We start from the raw sequence: 18,505 nt of genomic DNA on the forward strand, positions 1-18,505 counted from the left end.
GAATGTAATATAGGGGCGCCTGGGTGGCTCAGTCACTTAAGCGTCTGCCTTTGGCTCAAGGTCACGATCTCAGGGTCCTGGGATCAAGGCCCGCTCGGTGGGGAGTCTGCTTCTCCCTCTCCCTCTGCTCACTGCCCCTGTTTGTGCTAGCTTGCTCTTTCTCTCTTTCTCAAATAAATAAATAAAATCTTTAAAAAAATGTAATGTATATAAATATCAAATCATTGTATAACTGAAACAAATACAGTGTTGCATATCACTTATTTTTCAATAAGTTGCATATCACTTATTTTTCAATAAAAGGTAATAAAAATATGATGGAGTATGACAGTTTTGAAATAACCTAGAGTTCAAGCTCTTATTTTTTTAAGATTTTTATTTATTTATTTATTCATTTGAGAGCAAGAGCACGCAAGTGAGAGAGCACAAGCAGGGGGAGCAGCAGAGGGAGAGAGAGAAGCAAACTTTCCACTGAGCAGGGAGCCCAATGTGGGGCTTGATCCCAGGACCCTGAGATCATGACTTGAGCTGAAGGCAGCCGCTTAACCAACTGAGCCACCCAGGCGCTCCTAGAGTTCAAGCTCTTGATTTAATTTTTAGCCCATTTCTTGCTAACTGTACCACCCTGGACTGGTCACTGGTCCTCTCAGTGCTACTTTCCTCATCATAGAAATACCGTCATATTTTAGCCAATCTACCTATCAGTTATTGGGAGGATTAAATGACTAAATGATCTACTGATATTTTGTTGACTTAAGAACACTGTACACATGTTGGATTTGGTCTTATGGCTTAAATGATAAAATGGTAGGGTATATTTAAAGATACTGTGACAATATAGAAATACTTTATGAATAAGAACACCATTCCTATTTCAACTTTTGACAGTTTGAAACAAAAGCAGATTCTGTTTCCAAACGAGTAATTTTGCAGAGTGGTCCACGTGTGTCCACATCATCCTGTCACCTTCCCCCTAATCTTTATCTGGGTGTGAACAGGACAATCTCTGGATTGTCTGCTTTATTTGCAATGTGTGTGGCATGGCTAGGCAGATATGAGGCAAATAATGGCTCCTTTACGTATTGCACTGGCTTACATTAAGTACTAAATGAAATTAAGGATGTAAAATATTTTAAAAAGAATAAAGTGGTTTACAAATGGTGTCTTCAGTGGTATCTCAAAAGCCTGAGCTTCCACTGCTCATAAAGCAAGAGTAGCACCTGGCATTCAAAATCATCCACATCTTTCCTTCAGCCCCTTCCTTCCCTGCAGCATCAGCACCCATGACAAGGTCCTCTCCCAATTGTGCTGCTCGCCTTCCCTCTGCTGGGACCAGGCACCCTGACACACAACAACCCCCCCGCCCACAACCACCACCACCCGGTCTTCAATAGCCTGGTGTTTCCTGCCTGGAATCCACTTCCTTCTCCTATCTGCCTCTCAAAGGCCTGCTAATCTTTCAAAGCCCCTCTCCTTCAGGAAGCCTTTCTAGGTGTCCCCACAACACATCCACCCAATCCTATTTCAAATGCATCTTTTACACCCCCTAAACCCCTCAAGACTTCATACCACGTTTATATCACTGTGCCTTCTGACCTCCTGCACCACTTCCTTCCTGCAACTTTTTTAAAAGCACGTGTAGCCAAGCTCTGATTAAGAGACTGAGTCATCCACTCCCAGAAGACAAGGAAGACACATGGACATCTGCCGTTGGTCTTTTTTACGGTGCTTCGTGCAGGGCTGAACACACCGTAGGCACTCCTAGACACCTGTTCCAGAGGTGGCCACAAGATTTCCTATTTTGATTATCTATACTTTTAAACAGGTAGCACCAACAGTCTTCGAAACTATAAAATCTCTCCAGACAATGGCCTAGACAGCCATGAAACCCCGCCTAAGGTACAATCATTCTAAAGCAATACATCAATGGATTTGATTATAGGTAAGTGCTGATGTTTGTGGAGAGCTCCGTGCTTGCCAGGCATCGTTCTAAGTGCCCTGAAGATATTTGCCCATTTAATACTCGGAACAATTCTAAGAAGTAAATAATATTATTAGTCTCCCCGTCATATAGATAGAGAAACCAAGATGCAGAGAAATGAAATCACATAGAGCAAGGCAGCAGGTTTTCAAATACAAGCAGACACTCGGCTGTATTGCTTTTCATCTAAAAGGGCCCCAGATGACTTGACCACATTCACTACTAACCTGCCAGAGCTTCATCCTATGCTATCTGAATCTTATCTTTCATGGGTGTTTTTTTTAAGAGGTGAACAAAACCCCCTCCTCCACACTGTGCCTGCCCCTTGGGACTTCTGCTTTTGTGTTCCTTTCTTCTCTACACCTAACAACCACGAAAGGAACAGCGAAGCTTCCTTCAAATGAAAACTGTGGTAAGTACCAGGTTGTTTGGAAACCAAGGAGCTACTGAATCAGTCACTGTTTGCCGCTTCCTCTAACAAATATCGCTTTGAGATTCTAGGATAACTCAACCACACATCCCACACCTGCCAAGCACAATCAGCTGCCCTGAGATCCAAGCTGTTCTGAGTGTACACAGTTTCCCAGGGCGAGCCCATTTATAGTCTCGGTCAGTAAAATGATGCCCTAGGGAGGAGAAAACAACCCTCATTTATTTAACATTGAAAATTCAGGATCGCTATCTTAGACACGCACCCAGGAAACAAACCTTGCAATACGACAAATACAACATTATTATGAGTAACCAAAGTACCAACATCTCTTTACAACTGAGCAGAAAAGAGGGTCATCATATTCCAAATCAATCTCCCTCCTGGAGTCAGAGGCTAGGAAGCTTCTGAAATTCAATGCAAAATTTATGTGAGCCGACGTAGGCTTTTTTGGCCAGGGGTCTCACAGCTTTCGTGAATTTGAAAGTCCCCGCCACGAGGCTTGCTCATGGCAAGGCAGCAGCTCTGCTGGGTACTGACCAGAGTTAGAACCACTAAGACATCATTTCTAGGTCTGGCCTTTGGTCCCGTTGTACAAAGTCCTCCCAGTTGGTCTGGTTTCGAAGTGCAAGGATGACTTGGCCTCTACTGGAACTCCTCCCAGCAGAAGCAATACACCTCCTGACAGAAGAAATCATTGCACAGATAATGTCCTTCCCACTGGGACCCAGAGGGTGACCTTAACTGTTCTTGGGTTCCACTGCTCCCACCTGCCTAAGTCTCACCGACTGCCATGTGGCGCCTATAGAAATAGGAAGCTTCCAAGGCCATTTCACGTATCTGAGGACAAACGGTAGTGACAGGATTTGGGCTGCTTTTCGTTCACACGTTGTTTATATTCCTCCAGAGCCAAATCTTATCCTTTCTCTCCTGTATTCTGAGCTACTCCCTGCACACGGCTTTTCCCTCTGTCCATTCCCTTGCTCTGGGTTCTTGTTATTTTGTCTGTAATTTATTTTAAAATATATCCACCCAGTATGATGTTATATACACATTAGTCAGGTTAATCTAGTCTCTACAGGTAGACAGTTGACTTAACCAGGATTCCCACTATCCAGGAGGTAAATTAGCATTTCATGAGAAGGTCCATATTCCAGGAATCCAGCCCTATCCATCTCCTGGCACCAAAAGACTCTGTTACTTAACATGATGGTGGTATAACGCTCTCTTATTTGGTGAAATTATGGGTATTCAAGGCACTGGGCTGGCTAAAGCATGCATTCTTAGTGAGAGCAATATATTCCAAGGGGGCACAATTTGTTATGGGGGGTGGGGTGAAAAAAGTCTGAGATATTGCAAGGGTATTGTGTTTCTCAAAAACACTATCCTAGCTCAAAAAATCTTATGCTTCAGTATCTAATTTCTCTCTTTAAATTGAATTAAATTAAATTAAAGTTTTCTACTTTGGGAGCAATAATGAAAAAACAAGTAGGGAAACACTGGGTTAAAGTATTTTAATACCCCCTCTACCCTTGTAGGAATACAGAATATAGCCAGTTCTTTGCCCTTTCTTTTTAGAATTGGTGAGTATAATGATAGCTGTGGACTGGTCCATATATGGCCTTTAATTATGTTGATATCCTTCCCTTCTATACCTAATTTGTTGAGAGGGTTTTTTTTTTTATCATGAAAAGATGTTGAATTTTGTCAAATGCTTTTTCTGCATCTATTGAATGATCAGATGGTTTTTATTCTCCTGTCTGTAATGTGGCTTATTGATTTGCCTAAGTTGAGACATTCTGGCATCCCAGGGATAAATCCCACTTGATCATGGTGTATCCTTTTAATATGTTGTCAAATTCAGTTTGCTAATATTTTGTTGAGGATTTTTGCATCAATTTTTATTAGGGATATTGGCCTATACTTTTCTTTTCTCGTAGCATCCTTGTTTGGCTTTGGTATCGGGGTAATGCTGGCCTTATATAATGAGTTTGGAAGTGTTCCTTCCTCTTCAATTTTCTGGAAGAATTTGAGAAGGATTGGTATTAATTCTTCTTTTAATGTTTGGTATAATTCACCCGTGAAGCCATCTGGCCCTGGGCTTGTATTTGTTGGGAGATTTTTTTTATCACTGATTTGATCTCCTTATTAGCAATTGATCTATTTAGACTTTCAATTTCTTCCTGACTCAGTCTTAGCAGGTTGTATGTTTCTAAGAATTTTTCCATTCCTTCTAGGTTGTCCAGTTTGTTGGCATGTAGACTTTTAGGATCCTTTGTATTTCTTTGGTACCAGTTATCACACTCAATGGTTCGACTTTTCTTTAGGAGCAGGAACAAGACAGAGATGCTCAGTCTCACCACTTCTATTCAACATAGTACTGACAATTAAGAAAAAGAAAAAATTGGAAAGGCAGAAGTAAAATGATCTCTGTTTGCAGATGATAGGATCTTATATGTAGAAAACCCTAAAGAGTCCACCAAAAAATCTGTTAGAACTAACAAATTCAGTAAAGGTGCAGGGTACAAAATAAATATACAAAAATCAATTGCATTTCTATCACAAACAATGAACTATCTGAAAGAGAAATTATGATAGCAATCTCCTTTTCAGTAGTATCCAAAATGAGAAGACATTTAGGAGTAAAATATTTTTAGGATCTGTGCCCTAGGTCTGATCCTTGAACTGCTGTATTCCTGTGGCTGCATCCTCCCACTGAATATTGTTACAATTGCTTCAGGTCAACCGATAACACGAACTGTGGTTAGAAGACTAAAAATGTGATGAGAGCTGAGACTTCATCAAAGTATAAATTCATATTGTGTGACCATTGGAGGTCTTCTTGCTAATAAATATATCTATCTGTACATATAGCAGATTTTGACCTAAGAAGAGAAGCTAACCTTCATCTACTTTTAACTGTTGGCTATTACCAACATATACCAAATACCTAATTATTCTGCAGGACAGAATTTACTTCCAGCTTTAGAAAATCCTCAAATTCATTATAAGCAGCAAAGCTAGTAGTTAAGCTCTGGAATTAGACTCTCTGGACTCAAATCCATTCATTAGCTGCTGATCTTGGGCAATTTACTTAACTTCTCAGAGCCTCAGTCCTCTTGTTAGTAAAATGGGAAGAATCGTTCTATATCATGGATGTTAATAAAGATAAGACACTTAGCCCAGTGTCTTAGTGACTAACTTTCAAAAATGTTCTCATTATTAATTAATTAATTATATTACCATTACTTTGGGGAACAATTAAACCTCAAGTATCTAGAAAAATATGCAGAAACTTAAAAAAAATGTAAACGTTTATGTACTCTTAGCACAAATGCTTTTTTTTTTTTTTACATATTTGCTTATTTTGCCATATAGCTCTCTTGTATCCTTCTGACATGTTAGTCACTTACTCCAAACATCGGATCCAAGGAAAGATCCTTTATTAGTAGTATTGGAAATTTACACAGCACTTTCAGACTAGTGAGCTCTTTCACATACATTATCTGATTCTCCTGGTATCCTTAGGAAGTAGGTACAGCTTCATTAGGTAGCTAGAATATTCATTTTACAGACGATGAAATCAGAGGCTCAGAGAAACTAGGTGACTTGACCAAAGACACTTGGATATAAATGACGGAGCTAAGGAGTTATGCCCTCTCCTCGAGCTGCTGAGAACAACAGACACTCCGTTATGGTCTGGTGAGATTTGTGTTCCTTTTCCCAGCTTCCCCACCTAGAGATATCAGGGATTTGTCACAACCTTTGACAGACATGTCAACGAGGAAATTGCGATGTGTTGCATGTGCAGAAAGGCTTGACATATGTTTTCCTCTGCTCAGGTGGGCAGGGTATACTATTTAATATAATTGAGCTCTTTTATTAAAAGCCTTTACCAAAGAATGTACATCTGAGCTCCTAAGGGTTTGATTTTGATTATCCTGGTGACAACTACTTCCTACTTGCTGTGGTCTTCCCGCTTCTGTTCTAACTGCATCACCGCCGACAAAACACGATCCTTTTGCATGTATGTCAAATCACTTCATCCGTATCTTCTTTTTTAAAAGATTTGTATTTATTTATTTATTTGAGAGAGAGTGCCAGAGAGAAAGAGAACCAGTGGGGGGAGGGGCAGAGGGAGAAGCGGACTCCCCGCTGAGCAGGGAGCCCTACACAGGGCTCAATCCCTGGACTCCGGAATCATGACCTGGGCAGAAGGCAGGCACTTAACCAACTGGGACACCCAGGCGCCCCTCACTTCACCCACATTGTAAGATAGGCCAGTGGCTTCCCTGCCCTTCTAAAGTGCTCCATCTTTACTCTGACCCTCTTGATATTGCATGGTTTGGTCCTGCCCACCCCTCTGGCTGCCAATGGTTTAAATCTCCCTCTTATTCCCTTAACTCTACTCCACTGACATCTCTCATCTGGGGTACCCCACTTATTCTTGGCTTCATCTGGAAGACTTTGACCCCACCTCCTGGAATAGGCTTCATCATTCCATTGTCCAATCAGAAGCTGCTTCTTCAGAGAGCTCTTCCCTAAGAAGCTCAGCTAAAGGGGCCCCTTCTTAGCTACACACCATTATACTAACTAGTGTGGACTTCAAATCTCTTAACCACTCTCTGCAGTTGACTTACCCACCGTCTGAAGATCCAGGTTTCCTTCATTACTCTCTTGCCCTAACCTGACCGGAAGCTTCAGATGTGTGGGGACTATATCGGGCTGTGTCAGGGGTACAATGTCTGTCTGGCAGCTACTAGGTACTGAGTAAATATCTGTTGAACAAATGAATGATACGTTACTTAATTTGTACTGAAACAGACTTTCTTCCCCGGTTTTGTTAATGGCGTCCCTTCAGCTGAATGTTGAATAACTATGTTCCCCTCTAGTTTATCTTCACCTCGAGAGGCTCCACTGGGCTAAGCCTTTTATAGGCAAACTCCTGTTTCAGGAAGCAGTTCTCTCTTGCGGGCTAGTTTCTCTGAAGATTATCTCATCAAAAGCTTTGTTTCTGAGGTTTGTTTTAGTTAGAGGAGGGGAGTTTCCCAGATAGAAGCACCTAATTGACTATCAAGAGACTAGTTCTGAGGGTTCTTATCTATCCTATTTGTATGAGCCAGGTGCAGACAAGTTACGGGGCTTGAGGAAGGGGGAGAAGCTTTGCATCTAGACGCTAGAGGTGACCAAATTTCCTGAAGGACTTTTGAAGAGGAACTCTGAGGGTGTCTGCAGTATTCCCCAACACTCTTCGGGTATAAACGTTTATTTGTTCAGAAGCCTCCGGGCGGGTAGTGGTTTGGGATATGCATCCCTGTTTAATCAAGGAACCAAGTTTCTCGGGAGTGAGTAGGCACTAGATGGATATCTGAGTTTCAGGCAACCCTAGTTGAAGTGACTAGAACGATTGGCAGACAAGGTCAAAGTGTTTATAAGCAGGGGGTTATGTCCCCTCCTCGGGCTGCTGAGAACAACAGACAATCTGTTATGGTCTGTTGAGATTTTTGTTCCTTTTTCCCAACTTCCCCACCTAGAGGTATCAGGAATTTGTCACAAACTTTGACAAAGAGGAAATAGTGATGTGTGTTGCATGTGTAGAAAGGCTTGACATATGGTGCTCTTCTGTTGACAGTCTTTATCAAAGAATGCGCAAGATTTCCTCCCAGCGAGCAGCCGCCCGACCTCCTACAGTCAGAGAAACCAGAATCCGTAAGTGGGTGATGCATTCTAGAAAGTGACGTAGGCATAAATCGGAACTGCCAGAACCATGGAGTCTATTTCATCAGATGGAAGAGAGGGAAAGAAAGTCCAAAAAGGAGGAAAAAAGAAATTGGCAGGAGAGAAAAAGACTGACCTTACAGTTTTATATCTGTAACATTTATGGAGCACTATGTGGCAAATCCTAACTTCCCTGGAAATTTAAGCATGGGATTATGAGTCTAGAAAGACAAGGGTAGAACTATGCTGCTAAGGATGGGATCGGATCAGATCGCGTTGCATCCCCCCCTCAGCTCCCTGCCACAATTCATAGGTTGAAGCCCTAACCACCAGTGTGCCTGAATTTGGAGAAAGGGCTTCTAGGAGGCAATTAAGAATAAAAGAGGTCATGAGGGTGGAACCCTAGTCCAATACGATGGGTGGCCTTTTAAGAAGAGGAAGACAGATCTCTCTCTCCCAACAGGCACAAAGAAGAGGTTATATGAGCACACAGGGAGATGGTGGCCACATACAAGCTAGGAAGCCAGGACTCACAGGAAGCTGGCACCCTGATCTTGGACTTTCAGCCTCCAGAACTGTAAGAAAATAAATGTCTGTTGTTTAAGCCCCCCAGTCTATGGTGTTCTGATCCGGCAGCCTAAGCGGACTAAGACATATTTCTCCCCTCCACTTCTTGAAATGCTGTAGCAGTTGCTGAACGCTGAATTGTAAATGAGGCAGCTCTCCTTATCAATCTCATTTTGAAAGACCAGGCTTCCCACTTAAAATGTGCAGGGCTGCTTCTATGCCATGGACAAGGGTTACAGGGAATAATATTAACTCGTTTTACTGATCACCGCCCCCCCCCCCCGCCTCCGGAAAGTGGTATGATTAAGAATAGTAAAGTATTTGGGAGACAATTTGGCAATACTTCTCAAAAGCAGCTTTTGTCAAGGGGCAGGGAGGTCTGGAGATTGACCCTCCATTCATTATGTGTCCATACTATTTGAATTTTTACCATATGCAGGGATTTAAAAAGTTGAAACCTAGTTAAACTAATACAAATACTTTTGCATTTATGCTGTGATTTTTAGTTTCAGAGGGCCTTTCCCTGCATGTGTGTGTTTGGACCCATCGCCCTAAGACGTTGGCAGGGTGAAGTTCAAAGAATGCTATCTCATGGCAGCTATACTGATCAAGTCACTCTCATGCTTAAAACCCTCCAGTGCTTCGGATGGTCCTTTGGAAAAAGACGAGAATCGATGACACTTTGCAGCCTGACCACTGTCCACTCACCTCTCCAACCTCTTCCGGTCCCTGCGGCACCCTGCTCTCCAGGTACCAGCCATCCTCAGCTGCATCAGGTTCTTTCCAATTACACCTTGCTTCCTCCCTGTCCTCCCTGCTCAAATGTCCCCCCGCCTACACGACCTTCTCTCCGCGGGTTAATATCGTTTTATAAAGTACGGGCTCCTCCCCTATCATGTAGCACACCATCCTACTTGTATCTGTGCATTTGTGTGATGGCCGGATTGTCAGCTTCCAATGAAATGGTTGTTATAATTGCATGAGTGACACCTGGTGTTACACCACCACTGAGCGGGGAACACACTAATTCCTACTGACACCTGGACTGACGCTGTCGAGCAGACCCTTAAGTCCCTGATGACTGACTCAGTCGGCAAGTGCTCCGGCTCTACGCCCCTGCCTTTCCGTCCCTTATCGGTGTAAAGCAAGGACACGTGCACTCCCGCCCGTAGTCTGTAACACCGTCAGAGTCAAATAGCTTTGGTCTAGAATATTAATATTGTCAAAATCGTGTTTCTTAGCGAAGAAATTGGCACCCATGAATAAAAGAAAAGAAAATCAATAGGCTAGCTGCACGGTATTTCTCCTTCTTCTGGTCTTTCTCCTATAAAATCAGAACAGGCTTCCTTTTAATAACAACGAAATAATAAGGAATATGTTTTTGCTCTTCAAGTTAATAACCTTTCATTTACATAATCTCAGAACTAGTATTTCCAATTTTCAGGGGAGGAGACTTAGGGGCATGATGATGTAGACACTTGATGAGTCGCTTCAGAGCCCACGCCTGCCTTGTCTCCCAAATGACCTAAATCAATTCCTGCCCTGAGTTTCAGGCGTTTCCATCGCGATGATGATGAAAGCGGCCTTCTGTATCAGGAGCTTTGCTGCCGTGCTAAGGAGATGAGGTGCTGGCCTCGTGGGAGCTCCCACTTTCAGGCACTGTTTCTCTCAGCCTTAGGAGGGGCAGACATGGAGGCAGGGACGGTCAGAAATACAGGGGGTGAAAATGTGTTCATCACGGGGCCCAAGTCGAAAGGGCTCAGGCAAGAGAAGACGAGACTTATCTGATGAGGTGTCGCTGAGAAAGTCAGCATCACACATATCTGGTGACCAGGAACAGAAGGTTAAATTTACGGGACACTCCATTTAATGTCACCAGTGGTCTCTGCCAATGAGGGATCTGTCACAGGAAGATGAATGTAGTCTGCCAAGTTAGTGTTCGAACGTCCCCCTCTGGGTTCAGTCCCAAGTCCCTGGGTCCTTTCCACTTTAAGCTTTGGGGTGTGCTGGGCCTGTGCCCATAGTGGTGGGTTGCCTGGGAGGACCCAGGGGCATCAGCCAGATTGCCCCAGGAATACAACAAATGAAGTGACCAATAACTCCTAGTGTCCATTTCCTGTCAGTCAGTGGTTAATAAATGACCCACACTCAGGCCCTGAAATGCACAGTCAACAGACAGTCGATTTTGTGATTCCAGATAAATGGTGCCCCGGCTTTTCTCAAGATTACAGGTAATTACACACACACACACACACGCACACACCCACACACACCAACCACCACTACCACTACCACTATTAGTATTTATAGTAACGCCCAATAGTTCTAGAGAGCCAGACACTGAGCTAAAAGCTTCAAGGAATACCACAGGAAGATATGGGATTTCTGCCCTCGGGAGTTTATAATCTTGACTCACCTCGTGCTCATATAAATGTCCCTGTGAGAACCTCAGATAAGAAGAAGAAGAATATCGAGCAGATGAGGAGCACTTTCTATGTGCTGGACACCATTTTGAGTGCTTTACATGTTTTATTCTATTGAATCCTTATTAATAACCTTTATAATGCGCTGAGGGACTTTTATCCTCATTATACAGATAAAGAAACAAAACAGAAATGCAAATAGGTTAGGGGAAACTTGCCTGAGATCACAGAACTGGAATGTAGTAGATCTGGGCCTCAAAGCTAGGTGTCTGGCTACAAAGACCAACATCTAGGTAGCTCTAGAACAATCATAGCCACAATTCAGTCAATATTTCCTAGAAGCCAGGCACCCCAGGGTGAACACTGCAGGACTCAGTGCCTGTTTTCTCTAAGCTTTGGCTCCTGCATATTGGCACCCTATTACATTTCAAGAGAAGTGCCTTCAAATAATATCCTAGACACACATCACCCTAATGAGAACAATACTACTGTCATTTATCGAGTGCCTTACTACTAACATTTGAATTGACTTGAGTCCCGCAGGAAGTCTGTGTTAGTAGCTCAGGCTGTAGATGTTAAAACTGAAGTTCAGAAGTCGAGGGGCAGGTCTGGAGTCCCACAGCTTTGTCCTCACTCACTGGCCTTCATTCATTCATAGTTCACTTAAGAAACCATCATGCTGTTAAGCTCCAGCCCCACCCCCCTCCCGCCTGCCCCAGGGAGGCAACACTGAACAAGACCCTCTGTCTTTGTGATTCACAGAGCAGAAGAGCTGACATTCTTCTCCTCTAAATAGGTTCTACTCTGTCTCTTTGAGCTCCTGGTGGAAGCATACCCATTTGAAGGAGCGGATGCTCTGATCCCTGTGGGCAATACCTGCCCCCCCCCCTCCCCCGGGGTGGGTGCTCTGCTGATTTATCACCTTCGATCCTTGAACTCTGGTGGTAACTGCACACTCCGCCCTGATGGGGAAGCCAGCTTTGCCGGGAGGTTTTCAGCACCTGGTGAAAACCTGAGAACTAATCGGTGAACTGCAGGACCTCTCAGGACTGGACGAACACTTCAGAGGGTCCAACTTGCCGAGGAGCAGCTTGTGGGAGTGAAGGAGGAAGACGAGAGCCCTTTGTGCAAGCCCCAAACTCCTGTCCACAGCTCGGGGGGCAGGGGAAGGACTTTGAAGAGGTAATTCCGGAAGTTCAGGATGTAAGGGCCTAAGGTCCCAAGAGCCCTTTGATGATGAGGGTGTTGATGAGGAAAACCGGGGCCAAGATAGCCCACAGCCTGCAAGCTTTTTTCCTGCCCTGGGCAGGAAGTTTTTCCTCGGCTGCTTCTCTCTGGCTCTCACCACCCCAGACAAGGAGAAGTGAAGGGGTGGGGGGGGGTGGGGGGTGGGGGGAGGAAAGCCCTGGCTCTAGAACCAGACAGAAGTGAGAGAAGTTCCTTGGGCATGGTCTCTGTAACCTTGGAGATTCGGGATCGCTCCCAACAGGGCTCTGAGACAGTGCGGTGCAGAAAGGCGAGGCCTTGTTATTGGAGCTCTCAGAACCCGCCGAGAAGGGGTGAGCCGAGAGCGGATCAAGGGTGGGGGACGCACGCCCGGCTGCGCCCCGATCTTGGCCGCAGCGGCCGCGCAGGGCGGACGACACCGGCCCCGCAGCTCCCCAGCGTGCGCCCGGCCCTCCCACCGCCCGTGGCCGCTGCCAGGGGGCCGCCCGCTGGCGGGAAGCGGCCAGGAAACCTCAGGGCCGCGCGGAGACAGTAGCCTCCTTGTTCCGCAGCCCCGTGGCTTTCCGCTCCCCCCCCGCCCCCCGGAGGACCAGACATCCCCGCCCCACCCCCAGCCCCCCTCTCCCGGCGGTTCTTCCGCTCTGGCTCTGAAAGCGTTAACCCCGGAGCTTGGCGCACCCCCATCCCCCCACCGCTCCCGCCCAAGTTCCTAAAAAAGAAAGGTGCAAAGTTTGGTCCAGATAGAGAATGAATGATCAAAGCCAAGCCGATACTTCCTGTCGCCCGGACGCTATATATAACGTGATGAGTGCACGGGCCGCGGAGACGCACGGAGCGCTCGCCCAGCCGCCGCCGCCGCCCAGCGCCTGAGGTTTCCCGGGGACCGCAATGAACCAGCTGCTGTGCTGCGCGCTGGTGGTAAGTGCCCGCCCGGAACGCGGGCGCCTGGGAGGCTGCCCGCCCGCGGCCCGACGGGGACCGAGCTCATTGCGCTGCCTGTCGGGGACAGAGCTGGGGGCAGGTTGCAACAGGAGGCCTCTTTCCGGAGCCCGTCGCGCCGCTCCTAGGGTGCCCCTTTGCCCTGCAAAGTTCCTGCTGGGTTTATGGAAACGAGAGAGGAGCTCGAAACCTTCTTCGTTTGAATGATTTGTATCCATTTTATTTACTTTCTTCCTTGCAGATTGTTTGACGCCCTCAAGGAGTTCATACCATCTTTGCTTAGTTGGATATTATTACTATGATTATTTAAAGTGGTCCCTCAGAAGCAGAGTAAGTTGGGAGATGTCAGTCCTCTCAAAACTATTATAACTAGAATAAAATTTGGATGCAGTGAACATGATAGGATACATCATTAGGCTCATTCCCTGCTGAAGCAAATGTTATGGGAAATTTTGCGTAACTGGCACCAGAGAAAAGATCATACACACACATGCACGCACACACATAGATACACAGATTTCATAACTGGGCAATTTAACATCCTAATAAAATTTTATTATTAAAGTGGTTTATTCCAGTTCTCAACTTCAATATAATGTGGAAGATATTGGCGGGCTAATGTTAATTATGTTCTAAAATAGATATAAATAGTTGAAGTTCAGCACTAAATAGGGCTACAAGTTATTTTTAATGTACTGTTTGGAAAGAAAGGAGTCTTTGTGACTTAGGTTACCTCTTTTTTTTTAATTTAGATTTTTGCCCAATCAAGTTAATAAGATTTGTTTGTAGATTATTCTATGGCTAATGACGTGTTTCCTTTATGTCACCAGAGTGTAGACTAAGTTAAGATGTGAATCAGACATTCACGATAGGATAGGAAGATCCATATTTAAGCCACATATGTGTTTCGAACATGTTGGAGTAAATGCTTGGGTTTCAACATCCAACCCACAAATAGTGAATAGTAGGCTAGGAAGTCTTCCAAGTAGTTCCCAGGATACAAAGCATAAATAAGTAAATAGCAAAGTCACTAAAAAAAATGTAGGTTGGACAGGAGTACACAAGTAAGTATGCTAGTCTTATCCACCTCTACATAATGTAAGCTATAATATATAAAATAGCTCCACCAATATGGTTGGTTACTATGGAGAACTTTTTAAAAAGTAAACCTTTATTAAAACATAACACACACAGAATTGCGCAACTCATAAGTGCCTAATAAAGTTTCTCAAAGTGAACACTGGTGAGCTGCACCCAGATCAAGAAATACAACATTACCAACACCCCAGAAGCTCCCGGGCTCATCCCTATCACTACTATGTCCATAACCAGAGTAATTAATATTCTGACTTCTAACATCATAGAGGAGCTTTGTTTGTATTTGGACTTTACATAAATGGACTTTTATCACTTTTCTATGTCTGGCTACTTTCACTGAAGTTCCATTTATGAGATCATTTTTTTAACGTTGGATGTACAATAGTTCATTCATTTTCATTGTATGGTATTCCATTGTATGGATGTACCACGATTAATTTAATCATTCTAGTGTTTGGCTAGTTTACGTAATTCTGCTATTAATATGGGGACATTTTATTTATTTATTTATTTTAAGAATTTATTTATTTATTTGACAGAGAAAGACACAGTGAGAGAGGGAACACAAGCAGGGGGAGTGGGAGAGGGAGAAGCAGGCTTCTCGCCGAGCAGGGAGCCAGATGTGGGGCTCGATCCCAGGACCCTGGGATCATGACCTGAGCCGAAGGCAGACACTTAACGACTGCGCCACCCAGGCGCCCGGGGGACATTTTATTCTTCCTTGCTCTTTGTGTTCTGTCAAAGATTTAATTAATAATAAACATATTACCAATGACTTTTAAACTTCAAAATTTCCACTAAATAATGTATGTACCTAATAATAAGTGCTCCTAAGGAATAAGTAAATGAACGTTTTTGATATGTAGTCTATCTAGGGAGATAGATATGTATATAGATAAAACTGATTGTGGATGATGCACGATTCTCAAAAGAGAAGACTTTCTATGTGCTTTGAACCTAGTAAATACTTTCAATGGGAAAGACTTTCCTTTCCCTTTCTGTAGTTTCTGAGATTGACTTTATTTGATAAATGATTGGAGATGGATACTTTGTACTTACGAGGAGTCCAGATGCCCTTTTGTAAGCACCTTGGCACAATTGTAAGAAGTAGAAGCATCACAGGAATTTGTCCTTTGTAGCAGGCATGCCCCTACGCACTAGGGACAGAGTGGAAAATGAGATGGACACCATTCCTGCCCCCATGAGCCTCACAGTCTAATGGAGACGGACATTGGACTATTAATTCTATGTCTAATGAGAGTAACAAAAGGAGCTGGGAGACCTGGACATATAAAAGATTCTGTCCTCCAGGTCTTTATAAAGGAAGCCGCAGTGCAGTAGTTACCAGTCGGACCAAAATTCAAATCCAGCAGCACCACTTACTTGATACATGGGCAAGTTACATCTTTCTTGAGTTTTTGTTTTCTCTTCTATAAAACAGAGATAATGTTATGCACACGTGCAAGATAACCACGTACATCTCCTGCTCCATATTAACAGCAGCTTCTAGCGTGAAGCTTCCAGATCACTGTAGTAAATCTAGACCCAAGTGAATTTTGTAAATGGAATGCTGATGATGCTCAGGGGAGGGAGAGAAGGCCACACTACCTATTACCTTGAAGGAGGACTGGAATGTTTTCATTGTTGCGGATAAAATCCAGGTGTCCTGAACCTAAGAAGTGGGAGAAAGTATAATCGTGTGGCAAAGTAGAATTCTAGATTCTTTCTGGGAGAGCAGAGGATATGCCAAGAGGCAAGCAGGGCAGGGGTGTGGCCACCAAGGTTAAGGTCACAGTCACTGGCTTTCTGGAATGCTCACCAATGTGTCAAGGAGAAGCCTGCAGTGCAAGGTGAGGTAGCTGTGTCCCCAGGCCGCTCTATTCATGGGTGCTCAGGGCCCACCCGATACTCTGGCAACATCCTGGCCTCGGCCGAGATTTTAACTGGTGGGTGAAACTTCCCGTTGTGTAGTGCCCAAACCATCCACTGGTCTTCTCGAAGCTAATCCATGTCATGGTGACAAGACTTGGGGTGGAGTGTGGGGATGAAGGTGTTGGGGGCAAGTAGGTGATTTTCTTTTTCCTCAGGACTACTGCTTGATCCCCTGTCCTGAGGATAATGCCTTTTTTGGTTTGTTCTTTGTGTTTTTTTGGTTTCCTTCCCCTCGCCCAGTGATTGAGAGTATTTGTCTCACTTTTATTGGTTGGCTTCTTTACTTAGTTTAAGAGAATGATCACTCTGAAGTTTGTAGGAGAATCTAACATATATTCAGTCCTAAACAGTCCTGATCCCCGCCCGTAGCAACCTTCAGCACAGTGCCCTAATTTCAATCTGATCTTTAATTTTACTTCTTAGGCTTAAACCACAGTTGTCAAATTCCATTGGCTGGGGAAAAAAAAAAACATTCTGTGCCAGATGTTTTATCCCCTTAGTTCTAGAAGGAGAGCTATGGCAGTGTCTATCAGAGGGGCACTAAACACACACTCAACTATTCTTGCTCTCCTATCCACTAACCTGCCTGCTGAGTTTTGCCCTGAGCAACCCTCAGCCCTCCTGCCTGCATGTTCCCTATTCTGAAAGCTTTTTGTGAAAAGCGTTATTTCCTTCAGCGTCTCATTAACCAGTAGCACTTTGTTTAGCTGGAGTTTCTCCTTTGTAGCTGAAAAAAGAGGACTGGGAAATAGATGGCAGAGAAAGAGTAATTTTATAAAAATTTATGTTTGCATTATTCAAGGCCTTGACTAAGGATGCCCGGCTGCCCCTTATGTTGCTATGATGGAGCAAAAATGCCAAAATTATCAGGGTATTTGTATGTTTTGCCCTGTAGGGCAGTAATTCTCAATCATATCACTTCTTCCATGCACTTTGAAAATAAATCCTTTGTAACAACTCTCTTGCTCCCCTGAAATGAAATTTAGAGTACCTATATTTTACCTACATACATAATTTTTAAAGACAATATACTAGCATAACTATACCATAAAGAAGAAATAAAAAGAAAGTAGCTAATAATAAAATAAAACTTCGCTGTAGACCTAATGAAGCAGTGATATGTTAGCATCTTTATGTGAAATTGCTGTGAACACACCACTAGGAACAAAGGCCAAAGCCCATGTGATCTGCTGGGGTTCAAAACCATGATCAGTGTTGACTTTTCATGCAGTGCTTTTCTGAAATGGTGAACAAACCTTGCCAAAGTTTTAAACAAAGCAAAGTACAACCTTCTATCCAAGTTTATGTTGTTAAATTCCTAGAAAGTTCAGTATATACAAAAATCATGCAAAAACCACTTTGTGTATATATAAAACGGAATCCGAATCTAGGCCAGGATAATGAAAAATAGGTTTTTTTGTCAATAGGACATCTTGAAGTGTTTGGGACATGAGATTATTCCTGATGGCCCAGGACACCTAGCCGTCACGGTGACAACAGAAATCCCCCACAAATTTTTCCAGAACTTAGAGGGGATATCACCACCACTTTGTGGGAAGCAAAGTATAAGCTCTTTGCAAGCACAGATTTCCGTTTTCTTCATATTTGTGGCACCCAGGTCTCCACAGCACCTGACACTAAAGTGTGTTTGTGGAATCAAAGGAGCTATAGTGAGATTTGGTAGTGTGTTATATCATCTACCAACAGATTCCTTATGCCAGAGACTTATTCTAATGTTGGCTTTGATCTCTTTCAAAAATATAGATATGACACCCTGTCCACTATATTTTAGATGTTCTTTTGTACATTTCTACTATGACGGTTCATATCCATACCTTCATGAAGACCCATTCTTTTTTTTTTTTTTAAGATTTTATTTATTTATTTGTTAGAGAGAGAGCGTGGGTGAGAGAGCGAGGGAGAGCGGCAGGCAGAGGGAGAAGCAGGCTCCCTGCTGAGCAGGGAGCCTGATGCGGGGCTCGATCCCAGGGCCCTGGGATCATGACCTGAGCTGAAGGCAGACGCTCAACCGACTGAGCCACCCAGGCGTCCCATGAAGACCCATTCCTAAGCGAGCAACAGAAATGAACTAGATTCATATAGCAACCCGTGGAGGAGCTACCTAAGCTCAGTTGAACCCACTTTCTCACCTCCCATCTGGTTGGTTCAGGCATCCAGTATTCATGTTTG

The 18,505-nt window shown here is 43.9% G+C and overlaps 1 protein-coding gene across 1 annotated transcript in view; it reads left to right on the plus strand.

Annotated features, from left to right (window-relative positions):
- The first annotated feature begins 12,927 nt into the window (after positions 1 to 12,927).
- Positions 12,928 to 18,505, plus strand: part of TNFRSF11B (TNF receptor superfamily member 11b) — a 28,660-nt gene continuing 23,082 nt past the window's right edge. Inside the window, exon 1 of the mRNA XM_045896001.3 lies at positions 12,928 to 13,264. Within this exon, the coding sequence (XP_045751957.1) occupies positions 13,235 to 13,264 (30 nt within the window). The 5' untranslated portion in view covers positions 12,928 to 13,234. The remainder of the gene's footprint in view (positions 13,265 to 18,505) is intronic.

The sequence above is a fragment of the Mirounga angustirostris genome, unplaced genomic scaffold (genome assembly GCF_029215605.1).
Source record: "Mirounga angustirostris isolate CCGP_5_RB_7025 unplaced genomic scaffold, mMirAng1.0.hap1 SCAF_4, whole genome shotgun sequence".
Taxonomy (NCBI): domain Eukaryota; kingdom Metazoa; phylum Chordata; class Mammalia; order Carnivora; family Phocidae; genus Mirounga; species Mirounga angustirostris.